The sequence below is a fragment of the Cibotium barometz genome, chromosome 61 (assembly GCF_041138505.1).
Source record: "Cibotium barometz isolate CiBa-2024 chromosome 61, ASM4113850v1, whole genome shotgun sequence".
Lineage (NCBI taxonomy): Eukaryota > Viridiplantae > Streptophyta > Polypodiopsida > Cyatheales > Cibotiaceae > Cibotium > Cibotium barometz.
The window spans coordinates 22,092,990-22,115,390 of NC_141106.1; the positions used below are offsets into that span (position 1 = coordinate 22,092,990).

Below are 22,401 nucleotides of genomic sequence, written 5' to 3' on the forward strand. Positions count from 1 at the left end.
GTAACAGTGTGCCAGTTCTCAGAGTCCTACCCTTGGGAGTCTATTATGGAATCCTTGGAATGGATTGGCTCCATAAGAATCAAGCTGATATTCATTGTCATAAAGGAACCATCTCTTTCCTTGACCTTCACGGGAATAAAGTTCAAGGAATTGGAATTTCCGGATCCCCAATGCTACAATTAGTCAAGACTTCTAAATTATTAAAAGGGCTCAGAAAGAGGCAAGCTGTTTATGTCGTTAAGATGAATCCGGTAGACATGAAATGCAAGGCTAAAGAACCAGAGTGGTTAAGTGAGTATGCAGATGTGTTCCCCGAAGAGCTGACTGAGATGCCTCGGTCTCGCAAAGTAGATCATGAGATCGAGTTAACCCCCACCAGAGCTCAGCCAGTGGCCCAGTGTGCATACAAAATGCCAATCCCTGAAGCCATAGAACTTAAGGAGCAATTAAGATAACTGTTAGAGCAAGGATTCGTTAGACCTAGTGTCTCACCTTGGGGTGCACCCGTTCTCTTTCAAAAGAAGAAAGATGGAATGTTAAGACTCTGTATTGACTACAGAGGACTGAATCAATTAACAATTAAAAATAAGTATCCTATTCCTAGGATTGATGAACTTCTGGATCGGTTAAGTAGAACCTAAATGTTCACAAAGATAGATCTCAAATCTGGGTACTACCAGATCAGAATCAAGGAACAAGACATCTCGAAGACAGCATTCAATACTCGCTATGGGCATTATGAGTTCACAGTCATGCCGTTTGGATTGACTAATGCCCCAGTGACATTTAATCGTCTCATGTAGGATATTCTCAGAGAATACTTGGATGATTTTGTTCTTTTCTTCTTTGATGATATCTTGGTATACTCAAAGAATGCTGCAGATCATGAAGATCATGTGCGCAAGGTCCTGGAAATCCTAAGGAAACACCAACTCTTTGCAAAAAAGAGCAAGTGTTCTTTCTCTATTGACCAGGTGGAATACTTGGGATTCATAGTATCAAAGGATGCGATTTCTCTTGACCCCGCAAAGATCCAAGCATCTTAGAATGGCCGAAACCCAAGACAGTAAAGGAAGTCAGAGGATTCCTAGGATTAACCAGACGGTATAGGATCTTTATACCTAGGTATGCTCAGATAGCATCCCCTTTAACTAACCTTCTCAAGAAGAGTACACTTTTTCAGTGGACTGCAATGTGTCAGAGTGCCTTTGATAAATTGAAGACAGCCTTAGTAACCAACCCTATCCTTAAGTTGCCAGATTTTACCAAACCCTTTGAGGTAGTTACTGATGCCAGTGGGTTTGCCTTAGGCGGTGCTCTTATGCAGGAAAGTCATGCAGTGGCCTATGAATCTAGAAAACTCAGAACACATGAGAGAAATTATGCCGTCCATGACTTGGAGTGTGAGGTCCCCCGCCCGCTCTCCGGGCTGTGGCAGGCAGAAGCGGCATCGGCCTCCCACGCGGGGTGGAGTCCACACACTCGGGGCCTTGCTCGTGGATGTCCGAGACGAGAGGCTAGCCCGGGCGACCCCTCCGAGACCAGGCCCAGAAGACTCCCCTTGCCCGGAAGGCACGGGCGATTTCGCTAATTGGGAAAAATCTTCTAACGGGAAATTACTCTAATGAGTCGTCTTAACTAGATAAACTGATCTGACCAAACCTGAAGTCACATGGTCAGATCAAGAAGAGACTTGCACTTGGTCCATGGAATCATCGCTTTTTTCCTCATTTACGAGGCACAGCCGATGATCCCCTCCCATAGAACAAGGTCTTCTCAGGATTTAAAACTAAATAACGTAACTAATCGTATCTAGTTGTTTCTCAGGAATCCTCTGATCCAGCCTAACCCCATCCGGCCCATGGGTTAGCCAACCACCACCGACCATTGAATTGGTGGGATTCCTTTATAAAAATTTGGTTGGGTTTTTGCCCGGGTACCGAGGAAAAGAGTTCCCAGGCCCCCTAGCCAGCGATTCATGCAAAAATCAAGGTAGGCATACCACGTACACACCCAATATAAACTTGCCATTTATAACAGATTTGACTGGCTTTAAAAACAATCGTTCAGTAGAAATCATAATATTTCTGATCATTATTATCCAAAATTCCGAGTCCATTGTATTACAAAAATGTATCCTCTGAACTCTCCGTTGAAGACCAGCTTGGCCAACCAACGAGGTCCAGTATCAAAATTTGGTTCCCAAAAATCTTTCCTTTTTGTCCAACCGAAATCTTCCTCGACGTACACATGGGTGTCCTAGCAACCGCGAGCCCGTGCATCGCCTAGTTAGAACCCTCTAGGATCCTCCTTAGGTGTCCTAGCACTTCACTCTCAGGGACCGCTTCGTCGGTCCTCGTCCATCGTACCAAAAGCATACCATTTTAATCGTACCGAGACTGGTCAAGACCTCAACAGGCTTTGTCGTCGTGAGCAACGTCCCTTGAGGACTCCCTACCAGCTGTTCCAACGAACCTCCTCTTAGAAAAACATAAGCCAATTGCTTCCTCTAGCATTCTGGCGTAAAACAATCCTTTGAATGAAAAAACAGAGGTTCCAATACAAGTAAAATTCCAGTTTGAGATCGGTTCCGACAACCCTTTTTCCATAATTCCCAGTTTCATAATGAGGATCCTCTCTCATGAGGGTAATCTACCCATCATTTTGTCCATTTGTCCGCCGACTAGATTCTTGGTGAGTTTGGTCAAGGAAAAACTAGATTAGTTTCAGTAGTCTATTCTTTGGATTTAGTAACTGGAATTGGTCACGAAGTTTTTGTCTGATTCAGATTGAGAGAAGGACAATTAGGTTTACTATCCACCCCTCACGTAGTCTAACCAAATTCATTCGGTTTAGTTCTACAATGATTCCCTTCAACTAAACATCTAGATTTTGGGTAAATATCAATTTAGTGATTTCACTAATTAAATATCCAAAGAATTTCCTTCTATCACATAATTTCTCAACCTTAATTCATTAGGTAGAATTATGGTGGAAATTCATTTTTTGATACTAAAATTTAATTCAAATCCATCTTTTCTTAAATATCATAAAAATTCTTCTTTTAACTAAAATATCAATACCTATTTTTTTGAATAAACTTTAAATCCTTCTTTTTCTCATTTCAATGAGTGCAATCCAATTATCATGGGAATTCCTCTTTTACCATAAATTAAATCTACTTAAAATTCTTCTTAAAAATTACATAAAATATCCATTAATTCCATTGCTAAAAATTCCACTTTTCTCATTTAAACATTTGAATTCCAATATGGTGGGAATTCCTCTTTCATCATTTAATCTTATCTATACAAAAAGATAAATTTAACTAAATTTTCTCTTAAAATTTAAATAAAAATCTCCATTAATTCCTTTACATTAGGAATCACACTTTCCTCATTTAAATATTTGGATTCCAATATAGTGGAAATTCCTCTTTCATCATTTAAAATTTATCTATGCAAAAAGATAAATTTAACTAAAATCTTTCTTTAATTTTTAAATAAAATATGCATTATTTTAGCATCACAATTTTTCTCTTGCTTCATTGGAGTACATGGATTTCCATTGTCATGGTGGGGATTACTCTTTTAACATAAAAATGGATTACTAGAAATTCCTCTTTTTCGTAATTAACTATTTATGCATAAACATAAAAATTAATTTTCCATGATTGTAATGAGAATCATTCAATTAATCTAGGATGATTAATCCTAGAATATGGTAGGAAGTCCTCTTTTCATATTATGAAGGAAAATGATTTATGTGTTAATTTTATAAAAATTTTACCATAGCTCCGCTGCTATTACTGGTAATTCTCAATAAATTTGAAAGAATAAAGTTTAGTATTATTCATGTGATTAGAATAACCACTAATTGGATCCTTATCCAACAATGGATTGATTCTTAATTTTACTATAAATTTAATAGCATAAAAGTATTAAAAAGCTATTATTTTGGCCTCCAATTAGACAAGCATAGAAATTACTTTTAGATTAGAGAAATGCTTCATGAGAAGCTTCATTTGAATTGAGAATAGGTCAGAGGAATGACCATTCTTTGGGGGAGAGAGAGAAATGCTTAAAAACCATCATAAATTAAGCATAAATGGAAATTTATGTGTTTCTTCATTACAATACATTAAAGAACCTCAATAGTATTCAAAAGCCATTCAAATTAATGCTTCTCAAGCTTGAGAGGGGTTGAGAAGAGAAACATTTGGAGATTTAAGAAAAAGAAGACAATAATCCACACTTCTCAAGCTTGAGAGGGGTTGAGAAGAGAAACATTTGGAGATTTAAGATTGTAAGGTTTCCCCCTTCTAAAATAGGAGAAACACTTAAGATAGTCCACTAAGTCTTAACTTGGAAAAAATTTCCTATTTATCGACACCTTGACCATGTAGAGATTCAAGGATACGATTCATAGGTAAGACCTAGTCCTATCCCGCAGGGGAAGCGTAATCTTCTAAAAGTCAAATCACCCATAGGGTAATTTATCATAAATTGGGCAACTACTAGACTTGATTTCTAGAGGGGCAACGCTTTTTTCCTCATCCATGCAAGACACAACCTGTTGGAAAGCTACGCGACTAATCGGGTCCACCCGTCTGTAGAATGGTGCCATCGGGGCATTCCATCCTCCCACTTTCCACCCTACTCACGCGTCAACTTGTTTTCTAATTAATCCTACCACATTGTTTGACATAAATAAACATGTTCCTTAATTAAGGCCCTTTTCACAAGGTTGGTTAAAACAGCCTTTTTACACAATACAATCATGCCAAAGACAAGATATATATATATAAAGTTTATACATGAATCAATTCCATACAAGCCAAAACGGCTCTCTTATTCTTTTCCTTCGATGATCTAGAATTCGGTCTTCCAGCCTCTACATGCTGGGCAAAACCCTACGGGACCATACACCTCATCGTCGCACGGCCGCTGGTGGCAAGGACTCAAGCCAGGCTGTCTCCCTCTCAAGGTCCATCGCTCGATCCTCTCGCCCCTTAGAGGGATGTCTGCACACTAGGGTGGGCTTATTTACTGCACTAGCCTGGGCCCTCAGAACTAGGCAGCATCATAACCTCTCGCCTCAATCGGCGAACCTTATTCTCCCAATGGTATGAGGGATACCTTGGGCCATTCCTTTATTCTACCGATGATCTAGAATTCGGTCTTCTACCCTCTACATGCTGGGCAAAACCCTACGGGACCATACACCTCATCGTCGCACGGCCGCTTGGCGAGGACTCAAGCCAGGCTGTCTCCCTCTCAAGGTCCATCGCTCGATCCTCCCGCCCCTTAGAGGGATGTCTGCACACTAGGGTGGGCTTATTTACTGCACTAGCCTGGGCCCTCAGAACTAGGCAGCATCATAACCTCTCGCCTCAATCGGCGAACCTTATTCTCCCAATGGTATGAGGGATACCTTGGGCCATTCCTGGGCTTTGCTAACGACGCTGCCCGGCTACACAAGCACGGAATGGAGTTAGCGTTGAAGCCAGGAAAAATTTACACTCTTTAAGATAACAATTTCAATGTAATTTATTGAATACAGCATCACACAATTCGTAACTTCATACAATTTTATATCATTATTTTAAAAGGAAAAGATACACATTTACTAGCACTAAAAAAAAACTCTTCTTTAAAATATAACCAAGCTAACCTGGCCACCATTTCCTTGAGGAGCTTGAAAAGGGAGGGTTGGAGCCGCATCGGGAGCATCTTCCCTAATCTCGTTGTTGCGTGCTCCTCTCGAGGTAATATTCTGATATTTCCGAGATGGGGCCATCTTGGACGTCATCTTGTAGGGCTCGCTGTCGCGGTCGAAATGCTTCAGTCGGATCTCAATTCGGAGATCGTTTGCTCACCGTATGAGCAAAAGACTATAGCGCATGAACCCTTTCTTAAGGGCACAAACCTCTTATTAAAGTCTACGCAAATGGGGGGGGGATACTCCTAAGTACACATGTTCTTGCTGCCCTATAGTGATCTTTCAAAACTTGCTCTGCGATCACTTAAAAAAAGCACATGAATGATCTCCAAAGATAAACAATCTATAACAATAGACCCATACAAGTAGCAACATATGTATGTAGAGTTTGTTAAACCGATTGTTACGAGAGCACAAATGTCCTTGCCAGGGTTTTGTTAAGCCGATTGTTACAAGAGCACAAATGTCGATTTAACAAACAAGAAACAACATATGTATGTAGCAACATAGGTAGATTTTGTTAAACCGATTGTTACGAGAGCACAAATGTTGGTTTAACAAACAAGTAGCAACATATGTATGTAGAGTTTGTTAAACAAGTAGCAACATATGTATGTAGAGTTTGTTAAACCGATTGTTAAGAGAGCACAAATGTCCTTGCCAGAGTTTTGTTGTCACTAGCCACATGGGAAACTACACTATTATCGTGGGGATGAACAAGGTTAAAAGTGACCCACTAGATGTGCATGTTCTCCCCTCTTATATTTACAACCTAAGATACCTAGTACCAAACTAACAAGGGTGGTGACCACATGTCATGGTTTACCTCCTCCTATTCTCCTACTCACGCTCTCTTTCCTTTCTTCTTCTCCTATCCACTCTAACAAATGGCTAATCTATTTTCTCAAAGTCTTTTAGCTCAAGTGCTCAATGTCCTTGGGTGAATCCAAGATCTGAGCTAGTCAAGCTTATCCATGCCTAGTAACATAAGTAAATATTAAGAAGAAGCAATGGTGGATGAGAAGTGGGAAGTGGAATATGCATATGGGTAGTGGAATATGGCATATGGATAGTGGGATGTGATGTGATGTGATGTGATACTTAGAAGTGAAGTGACATTAAAGTTTTATATAAGTGGTATGATATGGCAGTTAATGAAGGTGGAGTGACATGGTAGTTAATGGAAATAAATCAAGTGGTAATTTATTGAAGCAAAGTGATGTGGCAATTTATGGAAGTGAAGTAATGTGTGGAAGGGAAGTAATAATGTGGCAATTTATGGAAGTGAAGTAATGTGTGGAAGTGAAGTAATAATGTGGCAATTTATGGAAGTGAAGTAAAAATGAGATGTCACAAGATATTCACCCAAGCTATTTCTCTGGGACCCAAGCCTAACCTATTTTTCTCTCATCTTTCTTCTCCCACATGAACCATGTATCCGTGAGCATATTCTTATCCAAGTTACATAGGGGAAGGGCTGAATATGAGATTTCTCTACCATTGAGACAAGTACACCTTAATTTTGAAGCTAAGGAGAATCATAACTAGACAAAAAAATCCAGGACTCATGAGGTTAGATAATAGCATAACTAATTGAAATTAGAAATTACTAAATAATAAACATAAACAAGGATAATTACAAGAGGCATGCACACCATTTTATAGTATGTAATGAAACTCTCTAGGTCTTATCTACCTCCTTGAAACTCATTTTCTCCAAAACTTATCCATCATAGTCACACCATGAGTGGCTAACCATGGGGACCATGACCTTATTTATTGCACCTCATCTATGACATCATTTAGAATCTTCAATTTTTTATTCATCCATTTACAATCATAATAATTCTAAGCTCTAGATGAACAACCATATAATATGGCATTATTATTTTCTTCAAATTTCAATTCTCCCTTTCAATGTCAAATTGGAGAAGGTTCTAAAAACAAACACGTGCTACACGTGTAAGGTTACTAGTGCTTGTACATAATTGTTCCTATTATGCTCAAATTTGAGCACATGTACCATTCAATCCTTAAGAACAAGGGGGCCTATTGTACTCCCCCTTGGTGTTGGCATCTTACACAATCCGATTTCAAACCTTGGGATTCATCTTCAAACCAATTAGCCTTGACGCTATTAGGAGGGATGTGTAAGAAAACAATTTGAGCACTTAGAGCCCAAGCAAAACTATCCCTTTGTGTTGATGGGGGATGGTGGCCAAATCTAAGATGACCAAATATTTGATCAAGAGCATATTATCAAATTGTGATCATAAACATTTTGGTCATTTGATTAAGCTTTTGTTGGTGGTAATGTGTTTTGTTAATGAAGAGTAAAATGTTGCAAGTTATTACTGCGGCGACACACTATGATTAACATGTAAGAAATGCATATATCGGAAGTGCCATTTATAGATGAAGGCATTACAAAGATATTGGATTGGAAGTGTGAATAATTCGATATACACATGATTCTTCAATTACATGTGTGAATAATTAAATATGCAGACAAGATTCTCCAATTGCATCTCTACATAATTCAATACACAGATAGGATTCTTCAATTGCACGTGTGAATAATCTAATTCGTAGATCTGTATGATTCTTCAATTGCATGCAAACTCTCTTATAGATGCAATTTGTGCTACAGGGAAGATGATGTTGGAAAAGCATCTATTTGTTATGTTTCTATGGTCACTCCTCAAAGATTAGCGTGTTGGTCTTTGCAAGAGGTCACCGAGCTAGTAGGCTCGAGCTCGAGATCTACACGTTTTGTTATTATGTGCTCACTATCTTGAGTTAATTGAAATTGACAAAGAGATTTCCTTACTTGCTTCACTAGATAACATCCCTATAAATCACTTTATAGAATGTTGCTTACTTTCTTGTCCAAGAAGTAAAACTTACTCTAGTTCATCTCCTTTAGTTGGAGCATCATTTCTTAGAAGGCGTCTTGCTTTCTCTTGTTGATCTCTTTCAAGGTGCACAAGAAAGTTTTGTGGGCACTCAGATTTCTCTTGAAAGAGTGATTTTTTGCTTTTTTTAGTTGGAGGATTCTGTTGTTAGAAAATTAAAACACAAGAACACAATATTGAGTGGCTAGTTTCTTAAAGCATAACACCAATACTAATATACCATCACATTTAAATCTTTAATACAAAAACAAAAGAATATTACCCAATCTCTAAAGGACAAGAAATTTTTTTCCAAAGTTTCATGAGAGCTAGACTAGGGATACTGTGCACGTACGTCGTCCCAAGTGGTGCAGTTTAGTTTTTTTTTTTTTGACCTCTTGTATCTTCATATAAACTTTATGGGTGGCTGACATTTACATCAAGAAGATAAAAAATATACAACTAAAGACTTTACTTATTTTTGTAGCTCCAAATAAATTTCATCAAGTGATAACTCCTTTGAAATAATACATGATAAGATAGAAACTAGTAGTGTGTATGACCTTTCACTCCTTTAACTTCTTGCCATCATGGATTAAGCTTTATGTCTTCCACAAGGTCTTCAATTGATGTATCCACCTTCTCATCGCATGACTTTTAGACAAGCCACTAGATTTATTTAACCTTTTAGAGATACCCTTTCAAAGCTTTATTCTCCCACCATTAGACAAAATTTGGACTCAAAAAGGGCCCTCTAAGAAATGCCATGTTAGCTCTTTTTTTAATGGGATGATGGTTAATTTTTGGCAATCAAAGCAAAATTTGTCAAAGATTATAGATTAGGAGTCTACTCTTTGAGATATGTAAGCACAAGTTTCTGTTGTTTAATTATCTCCCTCATTTTATTTCGCTGAGTTAGGAGTGCACCTATGCCAAGCTCACCACCACGAGTGATGATGTCAGGCTCCTTATTGTCATCTGGAGAATATGAATCCTCCTCACTTGACAAATTGGTGTTTTATAAGATGCCATCTCACCTCGAGAGCTTGTAGACATAGAAGTCCTTTTAACTTCTCTCTGTTGCCCTCCTTTCCCATGAGAGTCATAAGCATAAGACCTTGGAGCCTCTTGGAGGGTGGCCTCTAGGCTAGCAACATTAGTGGCTACACTATTCGAAGTCAAGAAAGGTCCTAAGCTCACTATAACAGATTGTCATATTTTTTCAAGGCACAAGTGAGTTGCACAGGACAATAAAGACCCACTTGAAGATTGTTTTGGCTCACTAGAAACTATTTAATATTATTCGTATCATCAATAATAAAAGAAACAACATCATCTCTCTCTTTCCCTATATAATCCACCTTTAACACTTTGCCACAAGACTTTTGACCTATAAGAAGATTCCCTTGCCGCCGCCAGAATGCCTAAAAATGATGAAAAATGACCACCATTGATCCAAAAAGACTCCACTAATGTTAAAGATAAGCAAGAGTTTTAATTGATGTACTTGCCGAGAGTTGAGGTCTATCTGATGGCGTATTTATAAAACCGTGAGAAGTTATCCCTATGGGTACATAATAAGAAGTCTATCCTAGCTCTCACAAGAACGGACATAGGTTCATCCTCCTTTTGATTAGAGGCATTCTCTTCTTCATCTTCATCAATAGAGGATGGTGATGAAGCTATAAATCCCTTATGGTTGAAGGCTTCAATTGTTGCCCGCAGTACCCAGGGAGGAAAAGTGGCAATGGTCCCAAAACCTAGTCGGGTTTGAGTTTGTACTTCTTACTTTATAGTAGCATCCAGCGTTGTGCAACACTATCTCTCTGCTCATGTTGTTGTGAAGCCTCCACTTGTTAGAAGAGGGATCTTTTCTCTCGGTCGGGTAAAGTAGCAGCTTGGGCTTCCTTTGCAGTTTTTTTAAAACGTTCCTTTCTTTTCGTCTTTATAACTTGTATTTGAGGAGGTTAATCAAATCCTAGAGCCTCAATGGTGGGCCTCTTAGAGGACTTCTTCATCTCGTGACCCCTACTTTATAGATAAAAAGAAATAAATTTAGCAAACTAATTATTAGTTGGTTTAACCAATCAAATCTAATAAAAATTAATAAGGTGGAGCTAACCATTAAAGGGAGCCACAACAAGGAATTCATAAGACTATTACAAGCATATCAAAACAAAAACAAATAGGAAATAGAGCAAAACAAGCTTCTACAACAAGAAAAGAAAATTAAAAGACATTAAAAGTATACCAAAAATAGATAATATTAACCAAAAAAATTTACTTTTGTACGACCAAAAAAGACGCATTTAACGTTCTCATAAATCTCAATCTGTCTCTCCAATTCTTAGTTTTAATTCTTAGCACACACTATTCTTGAAAACTCTTTTTGTGACTCGTACTCGACTCTCATGTTTATACAAACCTATAAGTATTTTTCATTCATGAATCAAATTTATAGTTGTGAATCTTAGAAGACATTGTCGAACACTATTCTTGAAGACTCTTTTTGTGACTCGTATTCAACTCTCATGTTTATACAAACTTATAAGATTTTCATTCATGAATCACATGTTGATATAGCCATTTCATAAGCTTCTAATTATTATGCACACCTTTATAGATCTAAGGTAATATTAGTCAAATTAATTCCACTTAATCAGTCAAAATAACATTGATTGATTCAACATCATAACTATAGCTCATAATATTTGCTAACCCCACCTAAAACTCCATATTTTATTACGTTTAATCACAAGAAAAATGAGATTTTGGGCATATAATGTCCATTTTAATGATGGAATAAGCTTATGATGAGATGGTTAATATGGGTATTATCTAAAATTCAATCCTAATGTCATCTAAAATTTCATACTTTGTTATGTTTATGTTTGATCATCGAGTAATGTAAAATAAGGAGGGGAAAGGAGATTTCATACATATAATATCCCAAGACCATAAATGAAACATATAATATCCCAAGACCATAAATGAAACATGAGTAAGTTCCACACATTCAAGTTTAAAGTTTTCTTGATCACTACATGAACACACACACACACACACACACACACACACACAAACATACATTTATATGTATGTGTGTGTAGATATATATCCTAGGTCAATGATATATATGAGAGCCTAGGGTTGACTTCTAAGAAACCCTAGTCACATATAAACCACATCAACCTTCCCTATCAAAAAGCGATTGTGTAAAAACATATGTTTTATATCAAGATAAACCTCACTTTAGTGGCATGCAAGAGGGCGCACCACAACCACATGTTGCCATAGAAACTTATGTGGTCAATGAAAAGGGAAATTACAATGACTAGATGGCTATAAGAGTAGGTGTAAGGTACCTAATCTCCAAGAGGTCCAAGAGGTCTTGGGTTTGAATCTACCCCCCATTTTCATTGTAAAGACTTGGAAACTTTTCTAAGGGGCTCAAGAGGGGACAAGTAGATGTGACACACATGGACACATTTTACACACAGGTGAGCGACATATTGATGTCACAAAGATGTGGCGCAATGTTGGGTTCATTTTTCCAACTTCCATTGTAAGGACTTGGAGAAATTCCTAAGGGATTCAAGAGGGGTGTGTGTAAACAATAAGATTGTACAAATGTAGGAGTTGGGATCTATTTGGGGTCATGGCTAAAAAAAAGGGCTTACTCTATACAAAATACACTTAAAAATAGCTAATGGTTCTCGTCAATCATGCAATCATTCTCGTCAATCATCCACATGCATACATGTGTATGTATGTATGTATATATATAGCTCCACAGGTGCCAAAATTCGACCAGATGCATGCATATCGAATAATCTTTTTTTTTAAATCAATTTCAAGTAGCATCATGCATACAGATTAATCTTGTATAATTGTCATATAGTTTAATTTAAAAACATATAATCATTAAATGATTTAGCTTTTGTATTTACTCCTCTCTCTCTCTCTCTCTCTCTCTAACACACACACACATCGATGGCAAGATGTGCAGGAGGAGGAGAGAACGAGGCGTACGTGTGCTAAGCTAGGCTTGCGATAACCTTACTTAAATTAATCGTCCGAATTGACCATCGTTTCAAAAAGACCTTTGTGAAGCCTACTTATGTTTTATCAGAAGATGGCTCTAGTTATGAGAAACTTTTTAACGGTTGATAAGTATTATGAAGTCATTTTTAAAGTAAATAATCACACACTTTATAAGTATTTGAAGTGATTTTTAAGACTAAGGGTTGGAGTGAGCCAAAACGCTTAAACTTATTATACCCATTATCAAAAAAATCAAATTTTGACACATGGGGAATATGAACTCAAAAAAGTGCTCTTCTACTGGGACAGGAATGAAAGGGGTTTTGTAACCGGCCTCCTTATTGGCCCCTTTATCCTAATACAAAATAAGTCAGTATACAAGTTTAAACAGATACATGGTTAGACATACAAGAATACATGGTCTTCCATTGTCATTTATGAGGGTTGTTTATCTAATCTTGATAAACAACCCTAATAAATGGGATAGATTAGATAAACAACCCTAATAAATGGGATATGGTATACCACCAAGCAGATCTCTTTAAGCGGGGTATACCACCAAGCAACTTTCTCCAAAAATGTGAAAAGCTAATAGGAATTGCTTCTTTGAGTCTAGGACACTATAGCATTTTAGTTACCATAAATCAAGTGGTTATGTTGCTTAATAACATCATTCCATTCGGAGTGTAATGTTGGTGATATTTAGGTAGTGTAAAGATGAACATTGGAACCCCATTACGAATTATGTGTTGTCCATATGACATCTATGAATGATGCAAAAAAAGTAGCAAGAATGGGAGAGAGGTGTGTGTGTAAGAGAGAGAGAGAGAGAGAGAGAGAGAGAGAGAATAAAGTGTTCCTATGGTGTATAATAGATGGAGGCCTACCATTGGGAGACCAATTACAAAAGTGACGGATACCATGCTTCTTGTAATTGTGTTTTGTACTGCATGCTTGAAAACATGCTTGCATCTTTTCATTTCATGTCCGATGGTAAAAAAGATGTATTTTCTCTCACGTATAGATTTTGTTGACATATAGGTCCGTAAAGATTAAAAACTAGATTTTTAACAAAATTTCGAATAAGCCAAATAGCCCAAAACATTCAACTTTTTGTCATTTTTTCAAGTGGACAAGTTTGTGGCATATCTGATTAACTAAGAATGCCTTCATATTTAATGCAAAAGTGGATATTACAACTCACATAGGTCGTATAAAAAGACTATTAGGGCAAGTATCTTCCTTGAATTAGCTCATTTGGTAGAGAAGCTATATATTGGATGAGAGTACTCCGTGCTACATCTATGGTTCGGAGTTATTAGTAATAAGGAAAAACTACATCACATTGTAGCCGATAAAGTATTTTTTCGTAATATATCTTCTATTAGAGAGAGAGAGAGAGAGAGAGAGAGAGAGAGAGAGAGAGAATAAATGATTCTTTAAATATTATTATAATAATTATCATAATAATGATTATATTAATCATAAACACAATATGACATCAATCTTTCAATATATTATTACATTAACTATTTGTAATATGTATACATGTTTTGATAAGTTCACATTATTTTCGTTCTTAATCAACCCACCTTAATGTCTATGGGTAAAAAGAACCAGACATAGACTGCTATTGAAACTTATGAGATGAATTGGATCATTTACCTTTTAGAATACAAAGTAATCCCAAAAATCAAAATAAGTAAATCATAATTGATAAAATTTTGAGGCAATGCTACATAATGGACAAGGCTCCACTCGAACCAAATTTATTGTGCATGGCAAAACTGTTTTGCTAGTGGCACACCCCCCTCATGCATCACTTGCTAGAAGAGGAGTTGAAGTTTCTTGATTGTGGTCTGCATCTTCACAAACAACTTTCTTCCAAAACCAATGTTCCCTCCACAGATGGGCCGTGGCATCGATTGGAATGCCCTTGGTTTCAGGGACTAGGTAGTAGACAAAGGCCGACATAACAATGTATAGCATGCCAAACACAAGGAAAATCCCATACTTGAGTGCACATAGTAGTGAAAGAAAAGCTTGTGCCATGAGAAAGGAAAACAGCAAGTTGGTGCACACAACTATACTTTGGCCGGCTGATCGAATCTCAAGAGGAAATATTTCACTAGGTACTAACCAACCCATGGGACCCCATGACCATGCAAAGGCCAGAACAAACAAGCAAATCATAAGCACAGTGATGATTGCTTCGGTGTGAGGGAGACTTCCAGTGTCTTTGAGACCTACTCCAAGAAGAGTTCCAATCATTGTCTGCAATAGAAATCATTGTCAGGTCACCGCATGATGCACCAAGTAAGCTTTGAGAAGTGGGTTGCACATATACCTGGGCAAAAAACAATACCCCTCCTGCTGAAAGTAAGATGAATTTCCGTCCAAATCTGTCCACAACAAAAATTGACACAATCGTCGAGATGAAATTCATTGCTCCCGTCAGCACGGCTGAGTACAATGCAGCATTACTCCCAAACCCCAAAGTCTGAAACAGTACGGGGGAATAGAACATGATGGCATTGATCCCACCCACTTGTTGAAAAACTTGAAACATGATGGCCATTACAAATGGCGGCACATTGTTCCTTTTCAACATGTTTCTGAAAGGATGTTTCACTTCTGCTGCGATCTCACTTGCCTTCACCAGATCTTGGAACTCAGCATCAACATTATTAGTACCCCTCACCTTCATAAGAATGTTTTTCCCTTGATCCAAGAGACCACGCTCAATAAGGCTATTAGGAGTTTCACACAGCATTAAGCAACCCATAGTTGAGAGAAGAGCTGGTATAGCACCTATACCGAAAGAAAGGCGCCATCCCCATGAACCCAAGTTTTGTGTCCCATAGTTTACAAGGTTTGCCACAAGAGCGCCCCCTGTTATGTACAGTTGGAACATAATATTTAAGCCGCCTCTTAGCTTTGCTGGTGCCATCTCGGAGAGATAGATAGGTGCAGCCTGCAAGAGGAATTTGAAGAATTTCAACCAAAACATTTCCCAAGCTCTCCCGAGTCCCAACTACAAAGTTCAAGCACAAAAACAGCCGATTACGTTGCAAAAAAAAGGAAAGAAGGTTTTCTTTCATGGAAAATGAAGGACCCACCAGCAATGCACATTTGAATTAAACATTCGGCAGCATTATTAGTTTGGAAATGGTGGATCATATCAGTTATACTATCCAAGTAACCACAAGGCTAGATATGAAGATGGAACAAAAATTCATTGCAATATATTTCCTATGTGTGGATGCATGTGGAGCCGTGCAGGGGGGCAGGGGGGGAGGGTGTGGGGGAGGGGGAGGGGGAGCGGGGGAGGGGGTGCGTTCCAGGCATCTACAAGCTACAGCACTCCATATGCATGTGCTACTTTTTGATGTCATAGGCCACATCCGCCTCCTTATAGCCTGTACACATGCCCAAGGATTGGAGCTGGCATCAACGTTAATATGAGCTGGCACTTCAGAAAAGTAATCACTGTGTCCCTTCCTTGGATGCCAGGCTACTTACCAAGTACACCACCACATTCTAGGGTTAAGTCGGATTTCCAGTGGCTAGAGAACTTTTTCACGTTCATTATCTTGGCTGAACCTGGAGTCAAGCGTGCATTATGCCATTTCTAGTAGAGATTATTGTGCCTCTACCAGAACGTGGTGGCATCAAGGATTGGCACACTGTATCAAGTCAGTAAAATACAAGTCTCATATTGTAAGTAAGGCATGCTTCACAAGAACCTATCAAAGAGCAACACAAAAATAAAAGATGAACAAGGGGATAACAAAAATATACCTGGTTGCCAAATCCCACACTGCATCCCACTACAACGCGACCCAGGATGAGCATGACAACATTCTGAGCAATGGTCGTAAGCGCAACACCCATCATATACAAGCAACCAGCAATAAGCATGGTTGGCCGGCGCCCAAGCTTCTGTGTTGTCCGGGATGCTAAAAATGTTGCAAACAATCCAGCTATGTACATGGAAGATGTAAAACTTTCCAGAAGTGGATCACTAAATTTGCAATAGTTACTCTCAATAGCCACTTGTTGCTTTTCATATACAGTTGGGAAGAAGTACAAGAGAAAACTGTCCATTGATGCTACTCCACCTGGTTGATAAGATCGTAAAAAAACATTAAAATGTTGCAAAATCAACATCTTGGAGCCAGTAATGAGGGGCGAGAAGGGGTGGGAACAATAGCCCAATGGTAGAGCTCTAGGCTACTGTCCATGGGAGAAAGGACTGACCGGAAATGCCAATGCAGTAACCAAACATAAGGCCGGCACTCGCAGCCACAATGCTGGATAAGATCACATAAATGGTGACTCGCCCTGCATCTTGGCTCTCTTCTTCTTTGGCCATACTGCCAAAGCAAAATAAGTAGAGAACCACTTCAGGTAAGCTTCAGATCATGCTCCAAGGAAACCATATGGGATAACTCAGGTGGTCAAATTTCTCTTGAGTTTATGTTTCAAAAAAAAAAAGAAGAAGCATCAATCAGTTTTTAAAAAAGCCTCAAGGAAAAGTTAAATTAACACAAGATGATGCCACCAAAAAGCTTTCCATTGGAGGTGCAAAAATATGATCCCACACACATTAAATGTTTAGTTCAACACATCTACAGAAAATTTCGACAAAAATTACAAAGAGACATTCATGATAAAGACAAAGGTAACCATAAATTCATTTAAATCAACTAAACAACAAAAACCAAAGGCACCCTAAATTAAAAATAAACATTTTTAGAATAACACAGGCAAAACAGAAGGCTATACAGAAACACAATTTGAGATGGCAATCCAAAAACATAGGAGAAAATGAGAAGGTAAAAGACCGGTGCTTTTTTGTTGGTAGCCCCCCGAGAAAAAACACACACACGCACGCGCGCGCGCGCGCACGCACACACACAAATTTGAAGGAAACAATGTATGTGAGAGCAAAGAGCTAACCTGAAAGAGAGCCGGAGAAGCGGTAAGGTGGGAATAGAGGCAGGCGCCCATATAAACAAAACCCTAGCGGAAACCTATGAGGATAAGAATGGATGAGGACACTCCTCATCAGCACATGCAGGTAGTGCATGCTTCGCTTTTTGGCGAGATCGATGCCCGCAGAAATGCGTGGATGGCAAGCTTCTTATCGTCCGGTGATTTAATCACTCTCTCTCTCTCTCTCTCTCTCTCTCCCTCTCTCTCACACACACACACACACAGACAGAGACAGAGACCGCCCTCTCTCTCTCACACAAATCGCGCATTCTCTCTCTCCCTCTCGCGCTACCTCCCTCTCAAATAATACTTTTCCTTTTTTTGTGCATTGGAAGGAGGGCCTCTTCGCATTATTATTATTATTCGTGTAATGCACCCTCGCTCCGTTTCACATTTCAAAATGATGCCCGCCACCAAGGAGGTTTGTGGAATGAAAGTAACCGCCCAACATTTGAGCTCAACTCAGCATCTATGTTGCAAGGGACAACTGGATTGCAAACATCACATTTGGACATATTTCTATCTATTAATCAATATCTTGCACCTTTCCAGTTGTCCATTCACCCTTTGTGACATTTTTCAAACATATGATTCACCCTTTCTGACATTTTTCAAACATATGAACTGTATCACATGATGCTCGTGTCCAAAAGTGGGCGACTTTAAGTCCAATCTAAGGCGTTTCCTCCTACCCCCATGCATACCACGCCACCCTTGGTGTGCTTTCTTCTTTGCTTTCCCAACAATTAGCACTTGCACATGAAGATAAAGTCCCACCTTATAACACCATATGGGGATCTATTAATTGGCATCTTGCATGTTTCAAGTTTGTCGATTTGAACTAAATGACACAGTGATGGTGTCCAAAACCCCAACACCATGCACACCACTTGCACCACAAGGGGTTACCACCCTTGGTGTGTAAGTTACACAAGGGGGTACCATATTTTACTAAGAATGGCTTTCTTCTTCGCTTTCCCAATAATTAGCACTTGCATATGAAGATAAAGTCCCACCTTATACAAATTTGGTCTCGGAGTTGTAACTCCTTTATTTGATGCTAGACTTAAACCTACTTTTGAGTGTTATTCAGCATATATATCATTCCAATGTGCACACACATATAAAATTACCATTCTTCACATGGAGATTTTGTCTCTTACACAAAAGATAGCTTATGCTCATATCCCTAGACACACTTTGAGTCTTTCTTGATTTTAAACAAGTTGCAATGGGCTAATATGGTGCTAGTTAAGCATGGATTTTCATATGGTTTCTAATAAGTATGGTCTTCTGATGTAATTGAATCTTTACTATCATCAAAACAAGGTGGTCACATACTTCTTGGTGATGGGGATAGTTTGTTAAGGTATAACAATTATTAAGTTTAGCTCAATTTTTGTTAACATCTTCTCCCATAACCTCTTTCTAGCTTTAACTAAATGTACATGCCATTGAGGTTGAGAATACTTTCGCACCATACCTTGTAATGTGGTTTCAATTAAAAACGATAATTTTTAGTACTTTGATTTACAATAATTGTTGATCCACACACCTACCTTAGAATCTTTTCTTTTTCTTGTTGCCTACTACAATAATTTTTAGCACTTTGAATTATAATAATTGTTATGTGACACACTTCTTAAAGTAAGTAATTGCTTTCTCTCAACAAAAAAAAGTTAACCGCACAAGTATGTAGAAAAAATGGGATGTTGATGGTAGTGATGGGGATAATTTATTAAGGTACAACAATTATCAAGTTTAGCTCAATTTTCTCCCATAACCTCTTTCTTTCATAATTTGAAGCTTTAACTAGATGTACATGCCATTGAGGTTGAGAATAGTTTTGCACCATACCTTGTAATGTGGTTTCAATTAAAAATGATAATTTTTTGTACTTTGATTTACAATAATTGTTGATAGGCACACTTATCGAAGAATCTTTTCTTTTTCTTGTTGCCTACAATAATTTTAGTACTTTGACTTACAATAGTTGCTATGTGACACACTTTTCTTTTTGTTATTGACTTTTCTACTCTTTATTTGTTGAGATGTACTCTTGTTCAAAAGAAGGGCCATAAGTATTCATCCTTTTTTTTAATACTATATATTAATTTTTCATGCACATCTTCTTTTTTAATCAACGAAAGTCCACTTAACTTGTTCTTTAGAGAAAAGACATATGCACTAAAAGCTCGACATAATAGCATTTAATTTGCTCTTTAGAGAAAAACATACATAGTAGTATTTTTCTTTCTTGAAGGTCATGTAAGATACAAAAACCATCCCTTCCTTGGTAGGTCATGTGATGTAGCTATATTTCTCTCCATTACAAGAAGAAAATTAAAAACCATACCTTAGTGTGAGTGTGATTTTTCATTGTAAGGTTAGAGAGTGTGTCCATGGCATGCATCAAATGATGTGTTTGAGTGATGTATTTGCACATAACGTTGTGCCTACAAATCTTGTTACTCTCTTGTTCATCCACATGGATATGTTAAATCTATTTTTGTTTGAACCACCCAACTACTTACACATACATTGCGGCCAACCTAAGACATAGGCACAAGTCTTAGTTTTTAAGGGGGGGGGGGCATTATTTCATGTGAAAGGTAGAATTTGACATAAATTACAATCTCCATGTGAGTTTATGACTATTTTTCTAGAAAATAATATGAACTACATCATGTTTACCCATGCTTCATGTTTATGGTAGATTAGCGCACATGTTGCTAGCTTGGTTGGCAAACTTCAAAGTTGCAAAACTAAAATGGTTAAGTAAATTAACTCTCTTTCCATCATGTAGTCTCTATAGGGTAAGGGGTAGTGATCGTGAAGGTTAACACACACTCTAAGCTTTCCGTTCTTTATCAACAATCACTATCGACAATGACACCCACTCAATGTGCTCAATTTCATACACAAATCTTGAATCAATGAGTTTGTCTAAATCTTCTTTGACCATTTGGTTATACTTGGGATTCATGTGATAGGCTCTCTATTTGGATGGTTTGGGCTCTCGATTTGGATGGTTTGGGCTCATTTTCTTTGACCATTTGGTTATACTTGGGATTCATGTGATAGGCTCTCTATTTGGATGGTTTGGGCTCGATCTTCTTTAACCATTTGGCTATACTTGGGATTCATGTGATAGGCTCTCTATTTGGATGGTTTAGCACCTTCATATGGTGTGTTTCACCACTTTTAAAGGAAATCTCTTCATATCAATGTATTTCTAGGTGAATACACTTGAAACTCTTTGAGAAAGGCTACCGATGAACATTGGCTTGGGTTCTTCACCTGGGCTAGCAAGATTTATTTCCTTGACCTTAGTGGGCATCATATGAGGCTCTTCATCTAAGCTTCTTTAAACGTTCTCGCCATGTATCACTCTGTCCTCGATGTTACAGGACTTAAAGTACTTGGAAACTTGGCTCAGATCTTTCTCTTAAGGCTCGGCAAGCTCTTTGAGTTTTACTCCCTTCTTTGCCTCAACCTTAAACCTATTGAGCTTTGGTCTAGCTACTCGGTAGAGCTTAGCTTACTCGAAGCTCATTGGCTCCTCGTCACTTTTATAAACTGCCATTTGAGTTTGAATAGTGACCTTGTTTAAGTCAGCTTCCCACTTATGGGTGTATGTTTCATATATGAATCCATGGCCTCACGATAGCAAAGCTAGTGAAGATCCATCTCCATGGGGGGAGACTATACTCTTAGGCTCTTTATATAATTTTCTCCTTTTTGGCCAAGTGATTGTGGGTTAAGAAGTTGGTCCTTCTTCTACAGAGGAGCTCCCAAGAGGGATGCTACACTAAGCATGAACAAGGGGGTGATTTCCTTCCGTCCAATCGTGCAAATGTTGTTCCAAATTTTGTAGAAGGGTGTCCATGGTAACCAAGACATGGACCTAATCCTCAAAGTCACTGGTGGGTAGCTCTAGGGAGAGGTTCGTAATCGTGGTTCTCATCTTCACTATATCCACAACTCATTGTAACATTTACATATGTTGAGGAGTGGCTCGAAAAGTTGTGTCAGACTCATTGGTGAGAGAATGAGTCTTCCCTTTTTTCAAGTTTATCTTCAAGGACTGGTCATCTTTGTGTATATTAATGTGATTGGTTTTCCTAGTCATGAACCAGCCTTGCTTCTCTTATGTCAGGCCTATCGAGGATCATCGTGTATGACCCTCTTCTCTAAAAATCCATCACCACGAATGTGTGGTGTAAACTTAATCAAAAGACCTTGATCTTTACATCTTGCAGGACGCCTATGGGTTTAACCATGTTCCCATGGGAAAGCTTCACTATACGAGAATTGTGCCTATGCATAATGGGATTTCCTAGGCTCCCAACAATCCTTGGTGATTATGTTAACACTAGCACCACCATCTAAGATCGTGGAAACCATGAGTCCTGTATGTGTTCATTTCAACGCTCTCAAAGTAGTGTCCCAACTTGTTCATAGGCACTTTTGTATGTTCATTGGTTTTGGCTATGGAATTGGGCATTGTTCATCCTTCTCCTCCTCAATTTTAAGTTCAACTATGTGCGCTCTTAAATTCCCCAATGAATCTCTCCAAAGTTATAAATTTCCTTACAAAAGAGAACTTACCAAAGCTCGGACCTCTAAGGACAAGAAGGATGTGAGGATTGTTATGTCCCATATGCGGGTGATACTCATCACTCTAAGGTGGGCTAGTTCATGCTAATGTTTAAGGTATGTGTATTGATCCTTCCCTAAGAGG

The 22,401-nt window shown here is 38.3% G+C and overlaps 1 protein-coding gene across 2 annotated transcripts; it reads right to left on the minus strand.

Annotated features, from left to right (window-relative positions):
• Positions 1–14,352: 14,352 nt before the first annotated feature.
• On the minus strand, positions 14,353–17,982 carry LOC147604670 (sugar transport protein 13-like). 2 transcript variants are annotated; one of them, XM_086794979.1, is made up of 5 exons: positions 17,622–17,982; positions 16,920–17,129; positions 16,461–16,780; positions 15,007–15,633; positions 14,353–14,933 (listed from the first exon to the last, which is right to left on the minus strand). In XM_086794979.1, the coding sequence occupies exons 2-5, from the start codon at positions 17,032–17,034 to the stop codon at positions 14,472–14,474; spliced, it is 1,524 nt and encodes a 507-aa protein (XP_086651105.1). In that variant the 5' UTR covers positions 17,035–17,129; positions 17,622–17,982; the 3' UTR covers positions 14,353–14,471. The 2 variants fall into 2 exon arrangements, with proteins under 2 accessions (XP_086651105.1, XP_086651106.1); XM_086794980.1 differs by having other exon boundaries at positions 16,920–17,035; positions 17,622–17,976.
• Positions 17,983–22,401: the final 4,419 nt, after the last annotated feature.